At 42.6% G+C, this 18,893-nt stretch overlaps 1 protein-coding gene across 4 annotated transcripts in view; it reads left to right on the top strand.

The window, feature by feature from the left end:
- Nucleotides 1-18,893, top strand: part of sphkap (SPHK1 interactor, AKAP domain containing) — a 123,349-nt gene that overhangs the window by 61,158 nt on the left and 43,298 nt on the right. For 3 of the 4 annotated variants that reach the window (XM_086215629.1, XM_086215630.1, XM_086215631.1), the window contains exon 2: nt 12,184-12,273. The exons of the other annotated variant lie outside the window; for it this stretch is intronic. In XM_086215629.1, coding sequence (XP_086071755.1) covers nt 12,230-12,273 — 44 coding nt within the window. In that variant the 5' untranslated portion in view covers nt 12,184-12,229. The remainder of the gene's footprint in view (nt 1-12,183; nt 12,274-18,893) is intronic. 4 annotated transcript variants of the gene reach the window in all.

Below are 18,893 nucleotides of genomic sequence, written 5' to 3'. Positions count from 1 at the left end.
GTGTCCTTTCTAGACCAACTGTTTAGTCACCACCTTTCAAGTTCTGCAGATGTCCCGCTGAGACTTGATCACATCTTCGATAGTGGCCATTTGGTAGTTGACTTGCAGCCACAAGTGTAAATTGACAGTAGAACTAACACCAAGCCAGCAGGAGCATTAGCTAAGCAGTGTCTGTCCCTCCTCCCTGCAGAGAGAGTGGGCCGGGAGTGAAGCTCAAGTGGGTGAGGAGATGAAGAAGCATAGCAACACACAAGGATTTGGCCTACAATTAAGTTATTGTAACTCAGACAGATGAGAGCATGGATACACAGCTGTGACTGACACAAACTGCAGTACTATGATCTTTCACACGTTACATCAGCTGCGATTTGTAACATTGATATGTTGGACATCTATGACATCTGTATTGATCAGATCAAGATCTCCAAAACACCCCACTGATGTTCAGAGGGATCAGATGATCTACATACAGCCACTATTGCAACAGGAGAGCATGTGATCACATGTTTCTGCTGTAGGAATGTACACATGCTATTTATTAGCCCAGTGTTTTTTCACCGGTGGGATCGAAGGGCCAGCCCCAAATACACAGTGTCACAGCATCATCGGCATTCATAGATGCCGATCACATTTTGCACATTGGTCAGGAGTAGAGCTGTGGAGTTGCTCATTGGCTGCTGCTCGTTCAAAAGTCTCATTGTGAAGTGGCGTATGGGGTCGATGCAGCAGGAGATCCAAGACAGCAGCCAAGTAGCAGACCCGCTCCTTCTGCAGCTAAACTGCACACTACAGCTGTGCTCTGAATACACGTGAGGCGATGCACTACTGTGGCAGAGTCTCCATTCATGTTTGATCTGCTCTGCCTAGTTGCATCAAGTCAGCTTGCTTGACCAGAGTGTGTTTTGACCCATAATGCACTGCTTAGGTCCATAGAGGGTGACTGGGACAGTGATGGTGAAGAAGAAGACAAAGAAGAAGAAGAAGAGGGGACTTGCTGTTTTGACTGCAGATGAGCATTGACCAACCATGAAATGACTCTGTGGGCACATGAACAACTCTCAGATATGGAACAACATGCAGTCCAGTCACTGGGTCGATCTTGTCTTGTTTTGTATAGCAGTACACCGTTGTGTTGTGTTGTTGAATAAATGTCAAAGTGAATAATTTTGATTTATTAAAAAACACATTTTTTCCACATTTACCAGAAACCTCTTCCTCCACCTGACACTTCAGATGCACTCCTCTAAAATTCAAGCATCTCTGTTCAGCTTTCAGAAATAACAGTGCGGGCGCACGCACACACACACACACACACACACACACACACACACACACACACACACATACACACACGCACACACACACACGCTGCAGTTTTAAAAATACACGTTCAGGGTGCATAATCATCACTGTAAAAAGCTCTACATAAAAACCCTTCACAGCAGACACAAAATCAATATCCCAATTTAGAAATCTCTTTTTTGAATATAGTGCATTGACAGGCAGGGTGGGCATGTGGAATCAAACACACACTGGCTTATCAAAAATACAGTGCAAATACAGCAGGAAGGGAGAGGAAAGAGAGACTGGAGTATTATACTGTGAGTGTGTGTGTATGGGGGGGCAGCAAATAGAGAAAAGACGAAAGGAAATTCTTACACTCTGTCACTGTCAAAACAGAAAATAGGTCTTTGAGGACGGAAGCAGTGGTTTTAGTATAGGGTGAGAGAAGCCGTCACATCATGACATCATCATTTATAGATGTTTGAGGACAATTCTGATCAGGAGGAAAGACTAAATCATCATATTTAAAACAGTTCAGTTCCCCGACAACAAGGTGGAACAAATGTTCAAAACACTTAACCTCAGTCACTCCGATAAAAGCAATATCTTAACATAATATTACAAGATTAAGGCAATACTCTGTCACGTGAACAGCGCCGTCTAATGATCCTAATCTGAGTAAGGTCATTATGGGGTTGAGCAATAATCAGATTAAGACACACAGTATTCTAATTTTAGTCGTTTAACTGAAGTGCCTTCCGGACCTTCCTGTATGCAGCTTAAGCTCACTATGACGGGTCCTACTGGTGTTTTTGCAGCATTTTGCTACATACACTGCAGTTGAACCTGTTTGTGGGGCCTTGAATAGCTTCCAGTCAGTGTTACAAATGTGGGTCTGAGCCCCTGCACTTTTGACAAGAAATGAGTCAAAATGTGCCGGTCACAATAGAAGGTTGGGATGGAATGTCGGTACGAGTCTTCAGTCAGTCCGGCTTTGCGTTGTAGCATGTCAATAGGAATATGAACTGAATATTCTGTAAGAAACCTCTGTAAGTACTTAATCCCAATATTGTTTTATTCAGAATGAGGTCAATAGTGGGATTTTTGTTGTGCATGTGGATGTTAAAGCTTTTTAGCAGGTTTTCAGTGCTGCATTTATGATAAATACACTCTTTAGATTCCACCAAACATGATATTTTGCTCCGTAAATTGAAACACTGGAATAAAATGCTGGTGCTTGTACTGTTTAAGGACTAACTTGCCACTTGCCATTCACATTATATCTGAGGTACTGAAGCGTGCAGTGTCATCCTTGATTTGGTGCGAGCTTTGACATCCAAGTTGGGCTTCAGGCAGAGTTTAAGTTTCTTTGAAACTTTGCCTGTGACCTGTTACCTTAAGTTGCTCTGTAAATATGTAGCCATTCACAGCCTGTCTAGCTTCCACATCAGTGCACACACAAGTCAGTCGCTGTGTCTGTGGGTAGAGGGAACACACACTCTGTGGACCATGGTAATAGGGGGGAAATGTCAGTGCGTCTGTCCATGCCCTCCACCCATCCACCCATCCTTCCATCCAGCTTCATCCTCCTGCTCTCCAGTCTCCTTTTCACTGAGCTACATGCTCATCTCCTAATGTCATGACGATTTTCTTTATATCAGAAAAAATACAAATCATTGATGAGTTGGTCTAGTTCAGACCAGAGATGATGGACTGCCTGAAGTCTTCCTTCACATTATTTGGGGGTATTGGATGGGCGTGGGTGGAGCCTGAGGCTGCCCACCTGTTGGCATTTGTGATTGCTAAGGTTCAGCTAAGGGAACATGTCACAGTCGTGTTTGGACTATTGATTCTGAGTTGATTTGTCAGTCCCCTCTTCTCAACTCTTGTCTTCCGAGTAAAGGATTACAGTCTCACGTAAGACAAGACAGGATTCCGATCGTGTACTAAGCTGTCTTGGCACGTCAAGTCTAATCAACTCCTGCTACTGTGTAGTGAAAGCTGCAGCTGGACAACAGTGTTTCTGTTGCAAATATTTTATCACAGTAGTATGAGACAGTCCTTCATTTGTTTTACAGTAATACTTCAGTTTACTCAGGTCCTGCTCCACGTCTGCTGCCACAATGCATTCCTGACAGGAACATGCATGAATGATTTACTGTCTGTGAAAACAAGGACTGATTTTAGACAAAATTGCAGAGATAGAGCAGCCAAAATGATGTAACTTGCAAGCAGAGACGGTGTCTAACTCCAGAAACAAGACCGACAAGATGAGGAAACAAAAGCTCTCACAGCGGACACACAAGACTCTGCTCAGGTGTTTTAAGCTCTACTACTGCTATCCATGATCCAAGTAATCATGACTTGAACCTCCTGAACTCAAAGGGTGGACAAGACTAGGAGGAGGACTACAGGTCTATTAACACCGGGTGGAGGAAGCACGCAGGAACTCCTCGCCCACTTAAACAGAAGCGTGACATTTTCCCCTATGTAGATGGGGAGTCCTTCCACCGTTACAGAAGTCTGACAAAGACTCCTCCGATATTTTACAGCTATGGGCCAAAAACAGATCCACAGAATATAAATTGTTGGATTCGTTTTAAGTTTAGGGTGAGGTGGTTTAAGTTAGGATGAGGACAAGTCACCATGACTAATTTGAGTCAGTGTAACGTCCTCTGAGATAATGAAGACACAACCTTGTGTGCATGTTTGTGTTTATGATGGGGCGACACATTGACCCGGTGGGTCATCTTCGACCACAGATGCTATGAATCTTAATTAATACTCACAATTCAATGAACATTGAACAGTAATTTTATCTGAAGTTCATAGTCTTATTTTGCAGCAGTTGCTTGAAGAAAGCCATTCCTGGTTTAAAAAGCATTTGGAAATGGGTTAGATTGGATTTTTGCCTGCGCTGGGGCACCTTTTCTTCTTTTGTGTTTACCTCTCACAATATCTTCCAGTGGTCACGTCTTTGCTCTCTTTTGTCCTCACACAGCAGTAATGAAAAGGAGTGTTGTGTGTCAGCTGAGTCAGTGTTTCTCCCTGATAAGACCCTCGCAGTCACTGCAACTTATAAGGAGCTTTCAACAAAGCATCAGCGAGAGACAGTCCCCAGGACTCCCAAGACCGAGGAGGAGCGATGACAAACAGCTTTTTACAGAGTAAATAACCACTAAGCTCCTCTCTCTGGTGCAATGTTGCTCACACATTTGCTTGGCAAACACACACACACGCACACAGATACACACACCAGCATGCGCTCCATGTCAAACAGTGACAGACTCATGTATAGGTTATCCTGTACTTCTTTGCTCCAGATGAAAAAGTATGTTGTTTTATTTTCCACTTCAATAAGTTAAATAAAGCTTTATGTTTGAATACGAAGGTCACGGATTGAAATGTTTGGGCCGGATGAGAAAATCACAGTGTTGAACACGATGATGATGATGAGAGTGAGTCACTCGTTCTCAGTTTTCGGTGTTGTCACCCTGCTAAAGGGACCTGTCAGGCCCAAATCAAAACCTGGTTTAGGGCCCCTCTAACTGAGCACACACACACACACACACACACACACACACACACACACACATGTCACTTGTGTTTGCAGGACACTACAAAAAGTGGGAACTTTATCCAGGTGTAACTCCAACATAACTTACTGGTGTAGCTAGCGTCTTGTGAGATCTGCCTCTGGAGTAGAGTTGATTCATGGACCTGCAATGAAATTAACACATTCATTTCTAAACAGCGTCTTAATTTTGAAAAAAAACATTTTTTACTCCCATTCATCCTGACTCAGTAGGAGCTGTGTTTATGGAGACACTTTTATAGTCAAGTTCTTTACTTGTGAATTGGGGAAGCAATGGAATGAGTTGATGTTAGCTGGTCAGTGCAGAGGCCAAACTAGCGATTGCTGCCTGTCTTCCTTAGAGCTGCCAGTGAAGGCTGGGGGGTCGGGGCTTTGCAGGCCAGCAGCTTTGCGGTGCGTACACGACACTTGGAGACTGAGGTGAGAGATGAAAGAATCATAGATGCAGCTGAGAAGGTGTCAAGAGGGCTGATCCATGCTGCTAGGACACAGGTCAGGGTCCCATCCACCCTGGTGGGTCACCAGGGCAGAGGTGAGATTCAAAAGAACCAAAACATCCATGACCTCATGACGCAGGGAGGATGCGCCCTGGAATCTGAAAGTAAACATGAATAAGACAGGTGATGGTAATGTTCGACACATGAAGGCTTGATTTGAAGAGGACCGTTAAATGTATCAACTTTATTCAATGGCTTTGATTATGTCTATTTAACACTGTAATGGTTAAAAATAGATAGGTATTGAACCATTCAACAATCATACTTAATATTTTTGTCCTTTTTTTAATGAGATAAAAGGTAAGACATTTTTTGGAAAGGATCATTTAACTCTCTCATTCTGCTGCAATGTTGTTCTGCACGCTCAACTAGGGAGTCATTTATGCAGCTACAGCCACTGTTTTTATTCCTTAATCGTGGTGAATTTTCATGCTTGTAAATCCCGACCAATAAACCAACTCTGCATTGATATGCGCGTCATCACTGCACACCTGTTGATGGAGCTTTCGTTTTCTGACGCCATCTCAAGTTTTAAAACCATATTTCCAGGGTTAAAAACAGCTGCAAATGTTAAATGTTTAGTTGTCAAATAAAATTATTAGATAATTACAGAGTGAAAGCTCTGTGGCTGGCAGCAGCTGACAGTCATCCAGTCTGTCAGTCCAGACTTGGATGGATCACTGGATGAGGATATATGAGATTCAAGGACCCTCAAGAATACATTTCAATTATGGTGATTCTCTGGCTTTGGCTCTAGCGTTCCCAGCAGATCCAAATTTGATCTCATTATGAGAAACATCTCAAAAATGAACGAGCATGGAACATTCATACTGATAACTTTGGTAATTCAACTTTCCTTTGCCATCTGGAGGTTTATTGTCTTGAGAACTGTTGGACAGATTGATGCCATACAGGCAAGTGTGGTTCCATCCATTTTGTTTGATGCCAAAACCTGCAGAAACTAATACATTTCCTCTGCAGTGTTTGACTCAGAAAGTATATGATGGCATAGGAAAAGGTTTTACCTGCTACATTAGCCTTTTAGCATTGTCACAGCTCAAATAGCATGAAAAAATAGCATCAGTCAGTGTAATGACAGAATTTGAGAGGTGTAAATAGTCATCCATTATGAGACTGACTAAATGCTGGGTTCATGGAGTGGCAACTGGTTTCTTAAACCAGCATCTTTCAGTTTGTGGAGATGCTGGTCGTATTTGTAGTACAATGAGTTTAAGTACAAAAAAAATAACTGTGCCGCGCATTAGTGGTGTGCGAAATAAACAAGGGAAACTGAGCACAGATGGTGTCCATATGAAAATGTGAGACTGGGGAAGAGAGGAGGGAAGGTGGACGGATGAAGTTGATCAGATTTAATGGAGATGGAGTAGTGGAGGCAGCAGAGGTTACCGAGAGGAGAGCTGCTGCTGAACACAGGCACAGCTCCCTGCAATGACTTCTCTCCCCAGTCTCCCCTTTTCTTACTGCTTTCCCTTGGTTCCATCAATTCAAATATAATGGGGGGGGGGGGGGAATTAATATCATTTTGTGGAGAGAAAAGACTCTTCTGGCACCTCATTGTAGCTCATCTAGCACGCCGACTGCCAGAGGGACTGCATGGTCGATTCTATGGTCCTGATTTCCTAGCAACTAATGACAATAATAATAAAAGCAGAACTCACTCACTTTCTCCATTTTTGATCTGCTCACACCGACGTTAACGTTAGACTTGAATATTTTTGGCACCATGAAGTGGATTCTTCTTCTGACCACAGCATGATGTCACCGATTATGTTGGAGGACTCATAAATCACAACTAAGTCATGCTGGCACCTGCATAAATGATATGGACGTATGAACGTATGCAGGAAGAGTCAACGGCTCAAAAAGGGCCCAGCAACATCTGTGGTATAACGAAGAATTGTATTCATCAGGGTCGTCAAGAAACGTGTTTGAGGACGTGACAGTGAAGACAAAAACAGACAACCAGTAGAAACAATCCATGCAGTCGATCGACTATATGCTAAAGTAGTTTGGTTATGTGGTCATGTGACTTCAGACCAATCACTTTATAAGACTAGCACTTGAGGAAAGTGTTCAGGATATGACACCATATGTGGCCACCAAAATGGAGAATAGCCAGCTAAAGGTGGTTCTCAAGTTTGTAAAAAGAACCTCTTAAAGTGCTAAAAACAAAAAAGGAAAAAATAAATATACTGTTGCAAAACAATTGCCGCACTTCAAAAACCACCACGTTCAAAAGCCCCTCTAAAAACTTTTTAAGCCCTCTTGAAATATATATCTTGAATTTAAAAAAACAACAAAATGCCTCTCTTCTTTTCCTGATACTTATTTTCAGTTCCTTTTCTTCTCACCATGCTCCAGACGTCCTGTCACGCCACTGCGGCGTAACACCTGAGACACTGTGCGGCTGCTGCAGCTGTCACGAGTGGCGTGTGTGGCGTAAACAGACGCTGGTCAATATTGTGGGAGACGGCTTCGGACATTTGCAAGCAGCTGAGGAAGTAGTACCACAGCAGACAGGAGCACAAACACTTACATGCCACTTAGGAATACAAAAGTGGGTGAGAACAAATATATTTAAGAGAAAAATCATACAATTAACGTTATATAATCAGTGTTTATGTCTGTTACAAATAAAATATTCAGTGTTTGCCTCCTCTGTTCACCTTCTTGAAGACTCAGGTGTTTTACCTCCACAGGGATGTGAGAAAATTCAAAATGAGCACGAACACGGCTGCCATCTGTGTGTCATGTGCAAGTACACTTGTGGGCAAATGTGGTGTTCTGCGAGATGAGCTTAGCAGATGGGAGGGGACACGGAACGTCGGATAAACACCTCCAGCACTTTACAGGTTTAAGACTGGGATTACATCGTCTTGTTCTTAGCTTTTACTCCTGCTGTTTTCACTGCGATAATTGCTGTTTGAGATAGAAGCCCAGATGTGACAGGAGACAAAGTTATCATCTGTACTGTCTTTTATAGACACCAGTTATTGGAGACAGATGTCCGAGTAGCACAGTTCCACCGCGGGGAGAACAAGTTTGATGTCACAGTCGTAACAAGGCTGGAGCGTGGCGTCTTCGTGGGCTCGGTGCAATCTTTGGTAGCGTAGTGGAAGCAGGATGGAGGACAATAAAAGTGTTTCTGATGTATTTTTAACTGTTTAGTTATCTTCTGTTGCTCAAACTCGGGGATGATTGAACAATTTTTGAGCATCGCTGCTCTGAGCGTTGAATTTGTGGCTGCAGATTTCATTTCTACTGTGGTTGATGTTTGGCAGTTGAGCCCCGACTGCGTTTAGTGTTTCTATCAATGTCAGTCTGAGCCACAGCTGATAATCACCCGTGTCTTCTGTCACTGGTCCCAGGATGGTATGCCAGTTAAAGCTGTTCCCAGGGAGGACACAAGCCAGATGTTAGCAGATGTTAGCAGGGGGTTTTTGGCCAGTGGGAAAAGGGGCTATTATTTTTAAATCAGCAATGTAGTGTTGTGTTGTATTTTTTTTTGTTTTTGTTTTTGTGTTGTCATGTTTTCTCATACAAAGGTGACACTTCTACTACAGGGGAGGATGGATGTCTAAGGTTTTGTTCCAAAATGTCATCTCCGATTTCAGAGATGCAGTTGCATCTGAAGTGACGGGGAGATGAGCAGCCTTTGGTTTAAGTGTCAAAGAAAAGTCGCTATTAGAGGTAAAACAGGAGGAAGTTGTCTTTTGTAAAGGTCTGGCTTGATTTATGTTACGCGTTTTGTACGCCGTGCTGCAAAGAAGGCGCCACAAGATCGAAGCAGTTAAGATGAAATATTTCACTCATTTCTAAATGTCAACTACAAAAATAGTGAGGTTACACTAATTTGCAGTGATTTATGTTGACTTGAGTAAGTTGAAGATTTGGGAATCACAGATTCTCATTTTGAAAGGTCATATTTTGACGGAGCTGATTACCTTGTATTCATTTCCCAGATATATTTGCGCTTTGTATGTTGGTTGATCTGCATTGACCCAAAAGATATTCTGTCTTGAAGCCCACACACACACACACACACACACACACACACAAATTATGGGAGAAGGCCTGTGTCAAAGAAAAATATATGGAACTTACACGTTTTGTTCAGAAAGATAATCTTCACTCATGAACACCACTTTTATTCCTTTAAGAGCATGAACACAATTGGCACAAGTTCAAAACTTAACAAGATGCTTTAAACGAACCACACCAGGGACGTGTGGCTTCAATGACGCCATCAGAATTTTTGCTCTTCATCTTCTTTGTTTTTGGCATGGTGACATTTAAAGTTCTCAACAAACTCATTGAGCCATTTGTCAGCAACAAGCTTTTGCAGACAAATAAATCCTTAAAAATCCCATTTTTGGTATTTACTGGTGTATTTTATCCTGTTGAACAAAACCTTAAAGTATCTCACACCTAATTTTGGGCATTTAAACAAAAACAAAAAAAAAAACGACAGAAACACAGGAAGCAGGTGTTCCACAAATCATTCCTGCACCACCTCAAAGTTCTCGCGACAGTGCTGATTAAATGGGATCAGAGATGAGAGATATTCTTAACTGGATTCAACAGGTCTATGTTCTTTTTTATTTGTTGACATGTAATTTAGCACCGATCTGAAATGACTGTGGCAGAGAGAGTGTTTGGGTGTTAAAATACTTTCGATTTTTTATTTTTTTTATTTTCTTAATTCTCTGTCTTCCTCCGTAAACCTCTCCAAGCGCTGGTGGACACTGGATAATTTCCTCTGTTGTTTATCTCCGCCTTCACAAGAAGCATTTTGGCTTCAGCTTTGACTCTTTATGTCCAAACAATAAAGGAAGACGGATTAGAATCAGAGAGTTTGTGTCACGCTGAAAATGACAGCTAATAGAGTTTTAAATCAAATCAATAAGACATCAAAGGCGTCGGCCGGATTAGAAGCTTCACAGTGAGAGCAGCGTTTCTGATGCCATTAAAGGAAAATAGGGCGCTTTTTATGTGAATGTCTCATCAGTGTTAATGGTAAATGTCAATGGAATCAATACGCGAGATTGTGCTATACTGGCTTAGAGAGAAAGAGTCAAGAATAAATACTAACCTTTTCACTTCTGAGCTACATGTCTTACAGCTGTGTGAAGTTGTTTTTTTACGACTGTTTGCTTCAAACTCTCATAAGGTAGCTCAGTAAATGACTGTCCTGATTGTCCACCTGTTCACGCTCCAGACCGACTCCCAGCGTCTAATACACTAATATCCTTTGCTGTTAAATGAAACGCATTCATGAGAATTAATCAAGTTTGCAGCCGTCCTCTGCAGTCATCAAGAGGATGTGGCCTTGTTGTGTTACAGGAAGCAATTCATGTGTGTATTTATGAGATTAACTTATCCATCGACACAATGTCTAATGACTTCATCATTGTGTGCTCTGACCTCATTAAAAGGCACAATAACTTCATTAATGTGCGCAGCGACCTCATTGCAACTTGCCATGACCTCATCACATCAACGTGATGATCAGGATTCTTTGAACTTGTTGACAAACTGAATGGCTGCAGTTTTGGTTTACAAACCACACGTAAGGGACATTTTAATGCTCATGTTGTTTAGCTCTAAGATAATGAATGAGGAGAGTTGCAGACATTGTTCCCTGCTTAGATGCTTTCAGTGGAATTTTATGTTAATTATTGAGGAGCTATTATGTGTTTAAATGCTTTGCATTCTGCAGTGTCGCCAGAGGAACTCCACAACAGTGGTTCCAGGACAGGAGCTGCAGTGGGGAAACACTCTAGTGGCTATACACTAAATGTTTGAGGTTTAAATTTATAATCTGCTTTAGTTGTTACATTTTTTTGCTCACATCAAAAATGTGACAATTGCATTTAAAGGCCCTGAAAACATATTTTTCTTATTTCACCTTGTACTGTTAGGTCTGATATGAACATGCAGCCCAGATAGAATGTCATGTTTGGCTTTAACGTGGCCCACGTTTGGGCTCATGGCTCGCAATTGACCTCGAATGATGTCCTTGAAACAGCCACAAGCCCACCTTATAGGGCCCACATCTGGCCCAAGTAAAGCCTGGGTATGTTTGGCCCACATCTGGCCCACACAACACCTGTCAGTGTTGTAACTCAAGCGCAGGTAATGAAAATGTTCCAGATGACTCCCAAATATGGCGGCTATTTTGAGTTTTCCTACTGTGTTATTCTTCTTTATGTTGACAGAGGATTTATAATTGAATAGTGCAGGATATTTTTTAAAAAATGAGAGGCTTACATTTTTGACTAATAATTTGGAATATTTAGTTACTTGTCCAACAACAATAATAATAATGATGATAATAATAATAATAATATTATTATTATTATAACCTCTTAAGTGCTGATTTCAATGAAAAAAATGCAAAAAAGATTTCAGTGGATAAAAAAAAGACACACACACACACACACACACACACACCAAAAAAAAAGATTTCTTCACTTGATTGGCAGCATTATTGTCCATACGTCCCCACACTAGTTTTGAGTGCATGTTGCCTGAACTTTGTTGTAGTAAAATGTGTGTGGTCATGTGTTGTGTGTGTGAGTGTGTGAGTGACGTGGTGGTGGTGACGTACTGCTGTGCTTTCAATCACTCAAAAACCAACAATGTTACAATAAAACATCTGCTAGCAAACTGCTGGAAAGAGATAATCAACAAAAGCGAAGATGTAAGGATATGTGTGTGTGTGTGTGTGTGTGTGTGTGTGTGTGCCTTTCCTTTTATCCATGCAACTATCTTTGTGTATTTTAGGTGAGGAGCCCTGACCGATAAATTAGGAACACACCTGGAGGTCACGATGCTGTCGTCCCTGTTCGCTCTGCTGCGGACCTTCACCGAACTGTAAGAGCAGCACTTTCTTTTGTTGAAGACTTGCGCTGAAACATGATGCAGCACTGCACCATGCCTTCCCTGCAGCGAAGATACGCAACACTTGAGTGTGTCAACAGAAAATAGATTCCTGAAAAGGGATAGTTCACACAGAAGTGACGATTCAAATCCTGGCATCAGCATCATTTTTCAAAACAATCTGTCAGACACTTAAATTACATCATCAGCAATATGGAGGAGTTTTATGGCTTTATTACTGTTTTGGGGTCAACTGTCTTTTTAAACGGGGATTCATCACAATATAACCATCAACCATAAACTCAGACAATGCACTGTTTCTTTTTTTCTGCACACATTTCTCACAGTTCTGTGGACAGACTTTCAGCTGAGCAGAACAGTTCATCTCCCATCCAATGGGAAATAATCCAAATTATAAAGGAAACTTTTCAACACTAAAACACAGATGTTTATCTCTAAATTAAACTTTGTAATTTATAAAGCAATAATGTTTTAATAAAAAAAAATAACAACCTAAAGCCTAAAACCATTGCAGTATGCATCACTGTTGCATTTGAAATGGTTTGTTTTTGAAATTATTAAATGGGATTATTCTGAATAACGGGGGGGTGCAGCCTCATTGACATACAGTGACCTGTAAATCAAAATATACACACCAATGACATCCCGCTATCCCGTTGCGATGCTGCTTGGTTTTTATCCCTGCTGTATTGAATTTAGTTCACTCTTCTGGAAAGATGAGATGAAGTAAATGCAAAGCCATCTCCACACCTTCAGGAGTAATTTGATCAAAACCCCTTTTATATGGAAATTAGATGGTGTGAAATAAATCATTTGGGTGGAAATCATAGCTTCTACTATCTGTAAAATTCACACTTTAAACAGGGCAGATGTCAAATGAATTGTTTGAAATTATGTTAATCAATGAATGTCCCTCCCTCTGTCTCTGTGCAGGAGAGCTGAAGAATTGAATATGAATGTATTACCCACAATTACACATGTCAGGTCTTCACTACGCAGTTTTTCACCCTCTTGGTTCAAAGATTTGAGCGCTTGAGAGCTGCCTTAAAAATAGATCTTAAAAAAGCACCTATAAATGAAAGCTAAAGGTGGGCGCGGGTTTCAGGTATTTACAATTACAATTAAGCGTATCATTCAAGCTACTACACCAGTTACTACGTATATCAATGGCAGCCAATTATGATGTGAACTTGTACAAAATGATAATATGTCCTGTCACAGTTTTGTGATGATACACCTCAAGACTTATATGACAGAACAGATAGAGAATCAGAAGTAATCCATGAAGTCCACATCAACCGCTGTTGTGCTGTGAAAAGAATTTTGAAAATTTGGCTCAGTATGGAAAAATGCGGGCTGCACGGTGGTGCAGTGGTTAGCACTGTGGCCTCACAGCAAGATGGTTCCGGGTTCGAGTCCTGGCTCGGGCACAGGATCTTTCTGTGTGGAGTCTCCATGTTCTCCCCGTGCCTGCGTGGGTTCTCTCCAGGTACTCCGGCTTCCTTCCACCGTCCAAAGACATGCAATTTGGGGACGAGGCTGATTGATTCTCTAAATTGACCGTAGGTATGAATGTGAGTGTGGATGGTTGTTCGTCTCTGTGTGTTGGCCCTGCGATGGACTGGCGACCTGTCCAGGGTGAACCCCGCCTCTCGCCCGTAGATGCTGGAATAGGCTCCACCCCCCCGCGACCCTTACTCGTAAGGATAAGCGGAAGATGACGATGGATGGAAAAATGCGCTGCCAGATTTCACTCAAAATATCCCTGAAAGCCCTCCAGTAGTCTGGGAGGACTTATAATGCCTGAATTCATGTCCCTGTTGATGTTATTTGCTTTTTTTAACCACTTGTCTACGGCACGCTCCATGTCTCCATATTGATTGTTTTACTTTCATCTGACACTGACTGACAAAGTGAAAAACTGTGATTATTACAGTTTCTCCCCCACCACAAGGGGGCCCACTCCCCCCCCCCCCCCCCATTAGCACCAGTCCCAAGTCTCAGGGTGATTATAACACTTAATTGCTGCAATCTATCATCGCAGCCGAGTCAGTGCTACTGAGGGACTCGGGTTAAGGAGCGAGAGAGCGGGAAATAGAATGGCAAGCAGTTTTGCATGCCCTGGGACCGCTGAGGCGGAGAGCTGGTCATAACACTCTAATGGATGCTGAGAGAGAGCACAGGCCTCTGAGAGACACCTCATCATCTGCAACAGCTCCTATTTCTCAGCAGCAGGACCTGCAGGTGACACAACCCAAGAGTTGAACAGGAAAGTAAATGGGACAGGTGGTGAAAGAGTGAAAAATATAAGAGGAGAGGTGGAGGAGCAGGAACAGATGTTTTGTTGCTGGTGACTGTGGGATGTGCAGCTGCAGGTCATTTGTTCGCTCTTTCAGGACAAATACCAATTTTCTTTCCGGTGGCGGACAAGTGGGCCAGCAGTAAGTAATAAACATGCAGCAGGAAGCCAGAGATCCGATTGGGGCTTCCACCTGAATGCCAGAATGCCACGGTTATCAAGCCTGGAAACGTCATCCAATCTATTTCTAATTCTATCCATCTATTTTTTTTTTGCACTGTACCAGAATGATAGGCTGTATAACTCCTGTCGATTCAAATTACACCTGAAGAAATATTAAGCATAAATAACACTTGACCTTTCACAACCTTGACCTTTCTGTGTAAAATATGAGCATCCATGAGCGGACGGCAGCGTCCTGCAGATGTTTGAATCCGGCTTCAATGGAGCATTGGAAAGGACAGAGGTGAAAAATGATGAAGGGCAACCTGAACACCTGTCTGACTGTCCTGGCTAAATCACCTGGGACAGACGGAAGTAGTGCAGAAGGTAATTGTAGGTCAAAATATTCTTTGGACAGGAACAATATGGAGGTATGTATGCGCACAGATAGTTAGATGATGCTCAGTGTGTGTGTGTGTGTGTGTGTGTGTGTGTGTGTGTATGTGTGTGTGTGTGTGTGTGTCATGTGACAGCAGCACATGCATAGTGTTATGGCTTCATCAGTGACACCTATTGAGTTGTCATGGATGCTGAGATTGGTCCCACTGATCATGGAGTGTATGGCTGCAGCTAACCAGGGCTTCTACTTTTTAAGATTGTCTAAGTTTTCTTGTTATATCAGTCCGAGCTTGAAAGTGTGGGGAAAAAATGCACTTTCAGTGGATGTAATTCAACAGAAGCCAGTTGCCCCACATTACCCCCACCCCATCAGATACTGGATCTCCTTCAAGCTCCTTCTCCTCACCAACAAATCCCTTCATGCACCCCCCCCCCCCCAACTCCATCTCGGAACCTGCGGTCCTCAGACATGGGCTGCTGTCCATCCTCCGCAAGATCAGATCCTCAAATCTTCTTTCAAGACCCACCTTTTCACCATGGCCGTTCCCCACCAGTCTTAGTTTGCCTTCCCCTCGTCTGTTTGTCTTCAGCCCTCCTTTCACCCTGCCTGTTTCCCCACACCAATGTAAAGCGCCTTGGGTACTTTGCGTGGTGCTATATAAATATAAGTTGTTGTCATTATAATTATTATTATAGCTTGCTCTGGGGCTGCAGGCAGCTCTGCCCTTGATCCATGATGGAGAGATTATAAAAATGGTAATTTCATCACTCAAACTAAAAAAGTTGGGAAACAGGGTCCAGATTGAAATTAAAAAAAACAGATGTTCCCTTTAAATGAATGCGGTATGGTTAATTAACAAGTACTGATTCTGAAATAAATAATGTAAACAAGATATCAGTCACGCTATTTTATGTTGTTTTTTTTCACATGACTAAATACTTAACAAAAAAGGGACTTTGTTTCTGTTTCTCCTGGTCTGTGCCAGATGAGACCCCCTTGTGCCCCTCTCACAGAACAACCGGCCTCCCAAAGGTCTCGAACCTCCACTGGTCAAAGGCAGACTTAGAGGGGTTCCCATATGTGACACCCAGCTTGGTATTTCGGGTGCTGATGCCACAAATAGGAAATAATCCAAAATCAAGAGGTGGAAAGCAGAGCTGTAGCTGTTGCTGGGTTTGCAGGTGTCGTCAGCGTGTAATCAGTGCTCAGAGGGCTTCTGTGTGTCTGAAGTAGACTAATCAGAGAGAATATGGGGCTTCCAACAGCAGGTGTAAATCATCATTGATTCTCTCTGTCTCTCTGTTTCTCTCCTCCTCTGTTTCCCTCTCCGTCTTCCTCTTTGCATGGATGAACTCTCGATTTAGCAGAACAATGCTAATGGCCTTGTGCCTTCCAACCGAGATGCCCTCCCTGGACATCGGCTTTGTCTAGCATCTCTGTTCTCAGTTTGTGTGTCCCTTCCTCCATCTTCTACCTCCGTTCACTGTCTTTCGCTGTCACAATTCTATGTATCATCCACTTGTCAGATTCAGTGAAACGGCGAGATCAGAATGACATGAGACAGAATGTATTTCTGTCAGTAGAAAGCAGTTGGTTTGGTGAGCCCTTGGGTTTACAGGCTATTGCCGCACTCATGCCTACATCCTACTGCAGAGCCTATTTTCTGTAAAGAAAAAGAGAAAATCGATTTTCAGTAGACGGATAAAAAGAATGACTTTGACTTTTCAAGCTGATGGTGGGAAGTGAGAAAGGCTCTTTTGTAAGTGTCGTGCCAACATCACACATGTAAGTTTACCACCGGGGTCAAGGAGACTATTTGGAGCAGCAGATCAGACAAACACATTGAAAGTAATTTGTGTGTCCAGGGAACTAGTGGTGTAGTTTCTTGCAGGATAAAAAAAGAAGAAGTTTGAAAGGCTTTCTGGTGGAAAATGAAGCCAAGATAGAATGTTGCATTTACCATTATGAGGCTCTTGTCAAGCCAAGAGTAGAGTGGTTGTCCTCATTTTACTTACAGTTTCATCATGGTGAAATTTGGAAGAGGCAAGAGTCTGGGGAGCAACTTCGGGTCTGATGAGGGTAGACAGACAAACGGAACAGAGAAGAATCCTGTGTTTTTTCTTCTCCATTTACACTGAATACTTGCAGAGAATGTAGGAAAGGTGGCCCAAGGTTTATATGAGGTCTCAGTTTTCAAATTAAGTTGTATTACTTTTACGTAGTTGTGGGAGGACAAATGACATAACGAGAAGTCCATAGTCTTAACACCGCAACAGGTTTGTATTATTGACCCTGGTGGTGATTTTAGATAGTGTGTAGAATGAGTGACATAGTGTGATGTAAGTCTGCTGTTTTTTTTAAAGTCCCACTTTGAAGCATGACATGGTGGTGGATGCCATCTTGTCTTTTCCTAACCAGAACACGAGAGGATTGCGGGATGTCAGACTGGTCCGTCACGAGGCCGTCACACCCCGAAGCCCACCTGGATTTATCTTCTAATAAATGTGATTCCTGGGTTGCTACCTGCTGATGACTCAGAATCAATCAAACGGTGCCCAATCTTATCATCACCATCACGCCTCCTACATGTGCAAGCCGGTATGCGCCCCCTGCTGGTGGCCCTGTGACGTGTCTTCTTCCTCGCCCACTCATCTTGTGGTGGTCAGGTGTGAGCCGGCTCAGTCCGAATCAGCCAATCGAGGGGCTGAACTGATTTCTATGTGTAAGACACAGCTTGGAACACAGGTTTTCATATCGTTTTTATAAACACACTACATGTCGGAGGAAATGTGTCATGAGCTTGGTAAGTATCGTCTTACTAGCAGCCTTCTGAGGTGTTTTATGTAAAATGCATAATAAGCTGGGAACACTTCAGGAAGCTCTGATTTATTTTTAAAAAAATGAAAGATACAAGAATGTATTTGCTGTTAAATATTAAGGTTGCTTAATTCAGATAACAGCACATCCTCTGTTTGTCACCATACAAGCAGGTCCAGGATTTACAGTGTGTGTTATGGTCACACATCGGTATTTGTTCAGTATCAGACCTGAGAGAGGGACCATCTGCAGAGCTGCAGGGCCGTGCAGGTTTGCCACATGGAAGAGCAGGAATAATGAGAAGCAGGACTGAGGGTCATTAGAGCCGCAGAGGTTCATTTTCACATCGATGGCTGATATCCTGCCAGTACAGTTCACTTCTAAGTGTGTGTGTGGGGTGAATGGGCCGCTCTGTTCTGAAACGAGCAGGGGACATGACCCTCTCTTTGTTGCTCGAGTGCTGTAAGTTCATTAAGTTTATTGAGTGGTTGTAGCTCTTTTCCATTTACAACACCCCTTCCCCATTTCCACATCTCCTCTTAATCGTTTTTACCCATTTCTGGAAGTTTTAATGCTTTTCCAATCTAATTGAAGATAAACCCTTAAACCACAGGAGAGGCTGGAACATATGCACTTGTGTGCGCATTCTGGCATTTATCATATATTGTGCACTGAACCATCATGCGAAACTAAAGAGCATAAACAAACACACTATTTGTCTGTGTCTGACACACACACACACACACACACACACACACACACACACACACACACACACGGCAGAATGCCTCAGCAGATGCTGTGTGGTTGTAGGGATCAGATGGACAGTGTTGTATCTTACTGAAGGAGACAGCGTTGTGGTTGTAGACAGTGGGACGCCTGAGTAAATCTGGCGTCCGCCATCTGTCCCAGCAT

Source organism: Aulostomus chinensis, chromosome 10 (assembly GCF_037954235.1).
Source record: "Aulostomus chinensis isolate RoL2024-O1b breed Wild chromosome 10, RoL_Achi_v1.0, whole genome shotgun sequence".
Taxonomy (NCBI): domain Eukaryota; kingdom Metazoa; phylum Chordata; class Actinopteri; order Syngnathiformes; family Aulostomidae; genus Aulostomus; species Aulostomus chinensis.
The sequence above is the reverse complement of the archived record's forward strand: the minus strand, read 5'-3'. Positions and strand labels throughout refer to the sequence as shown.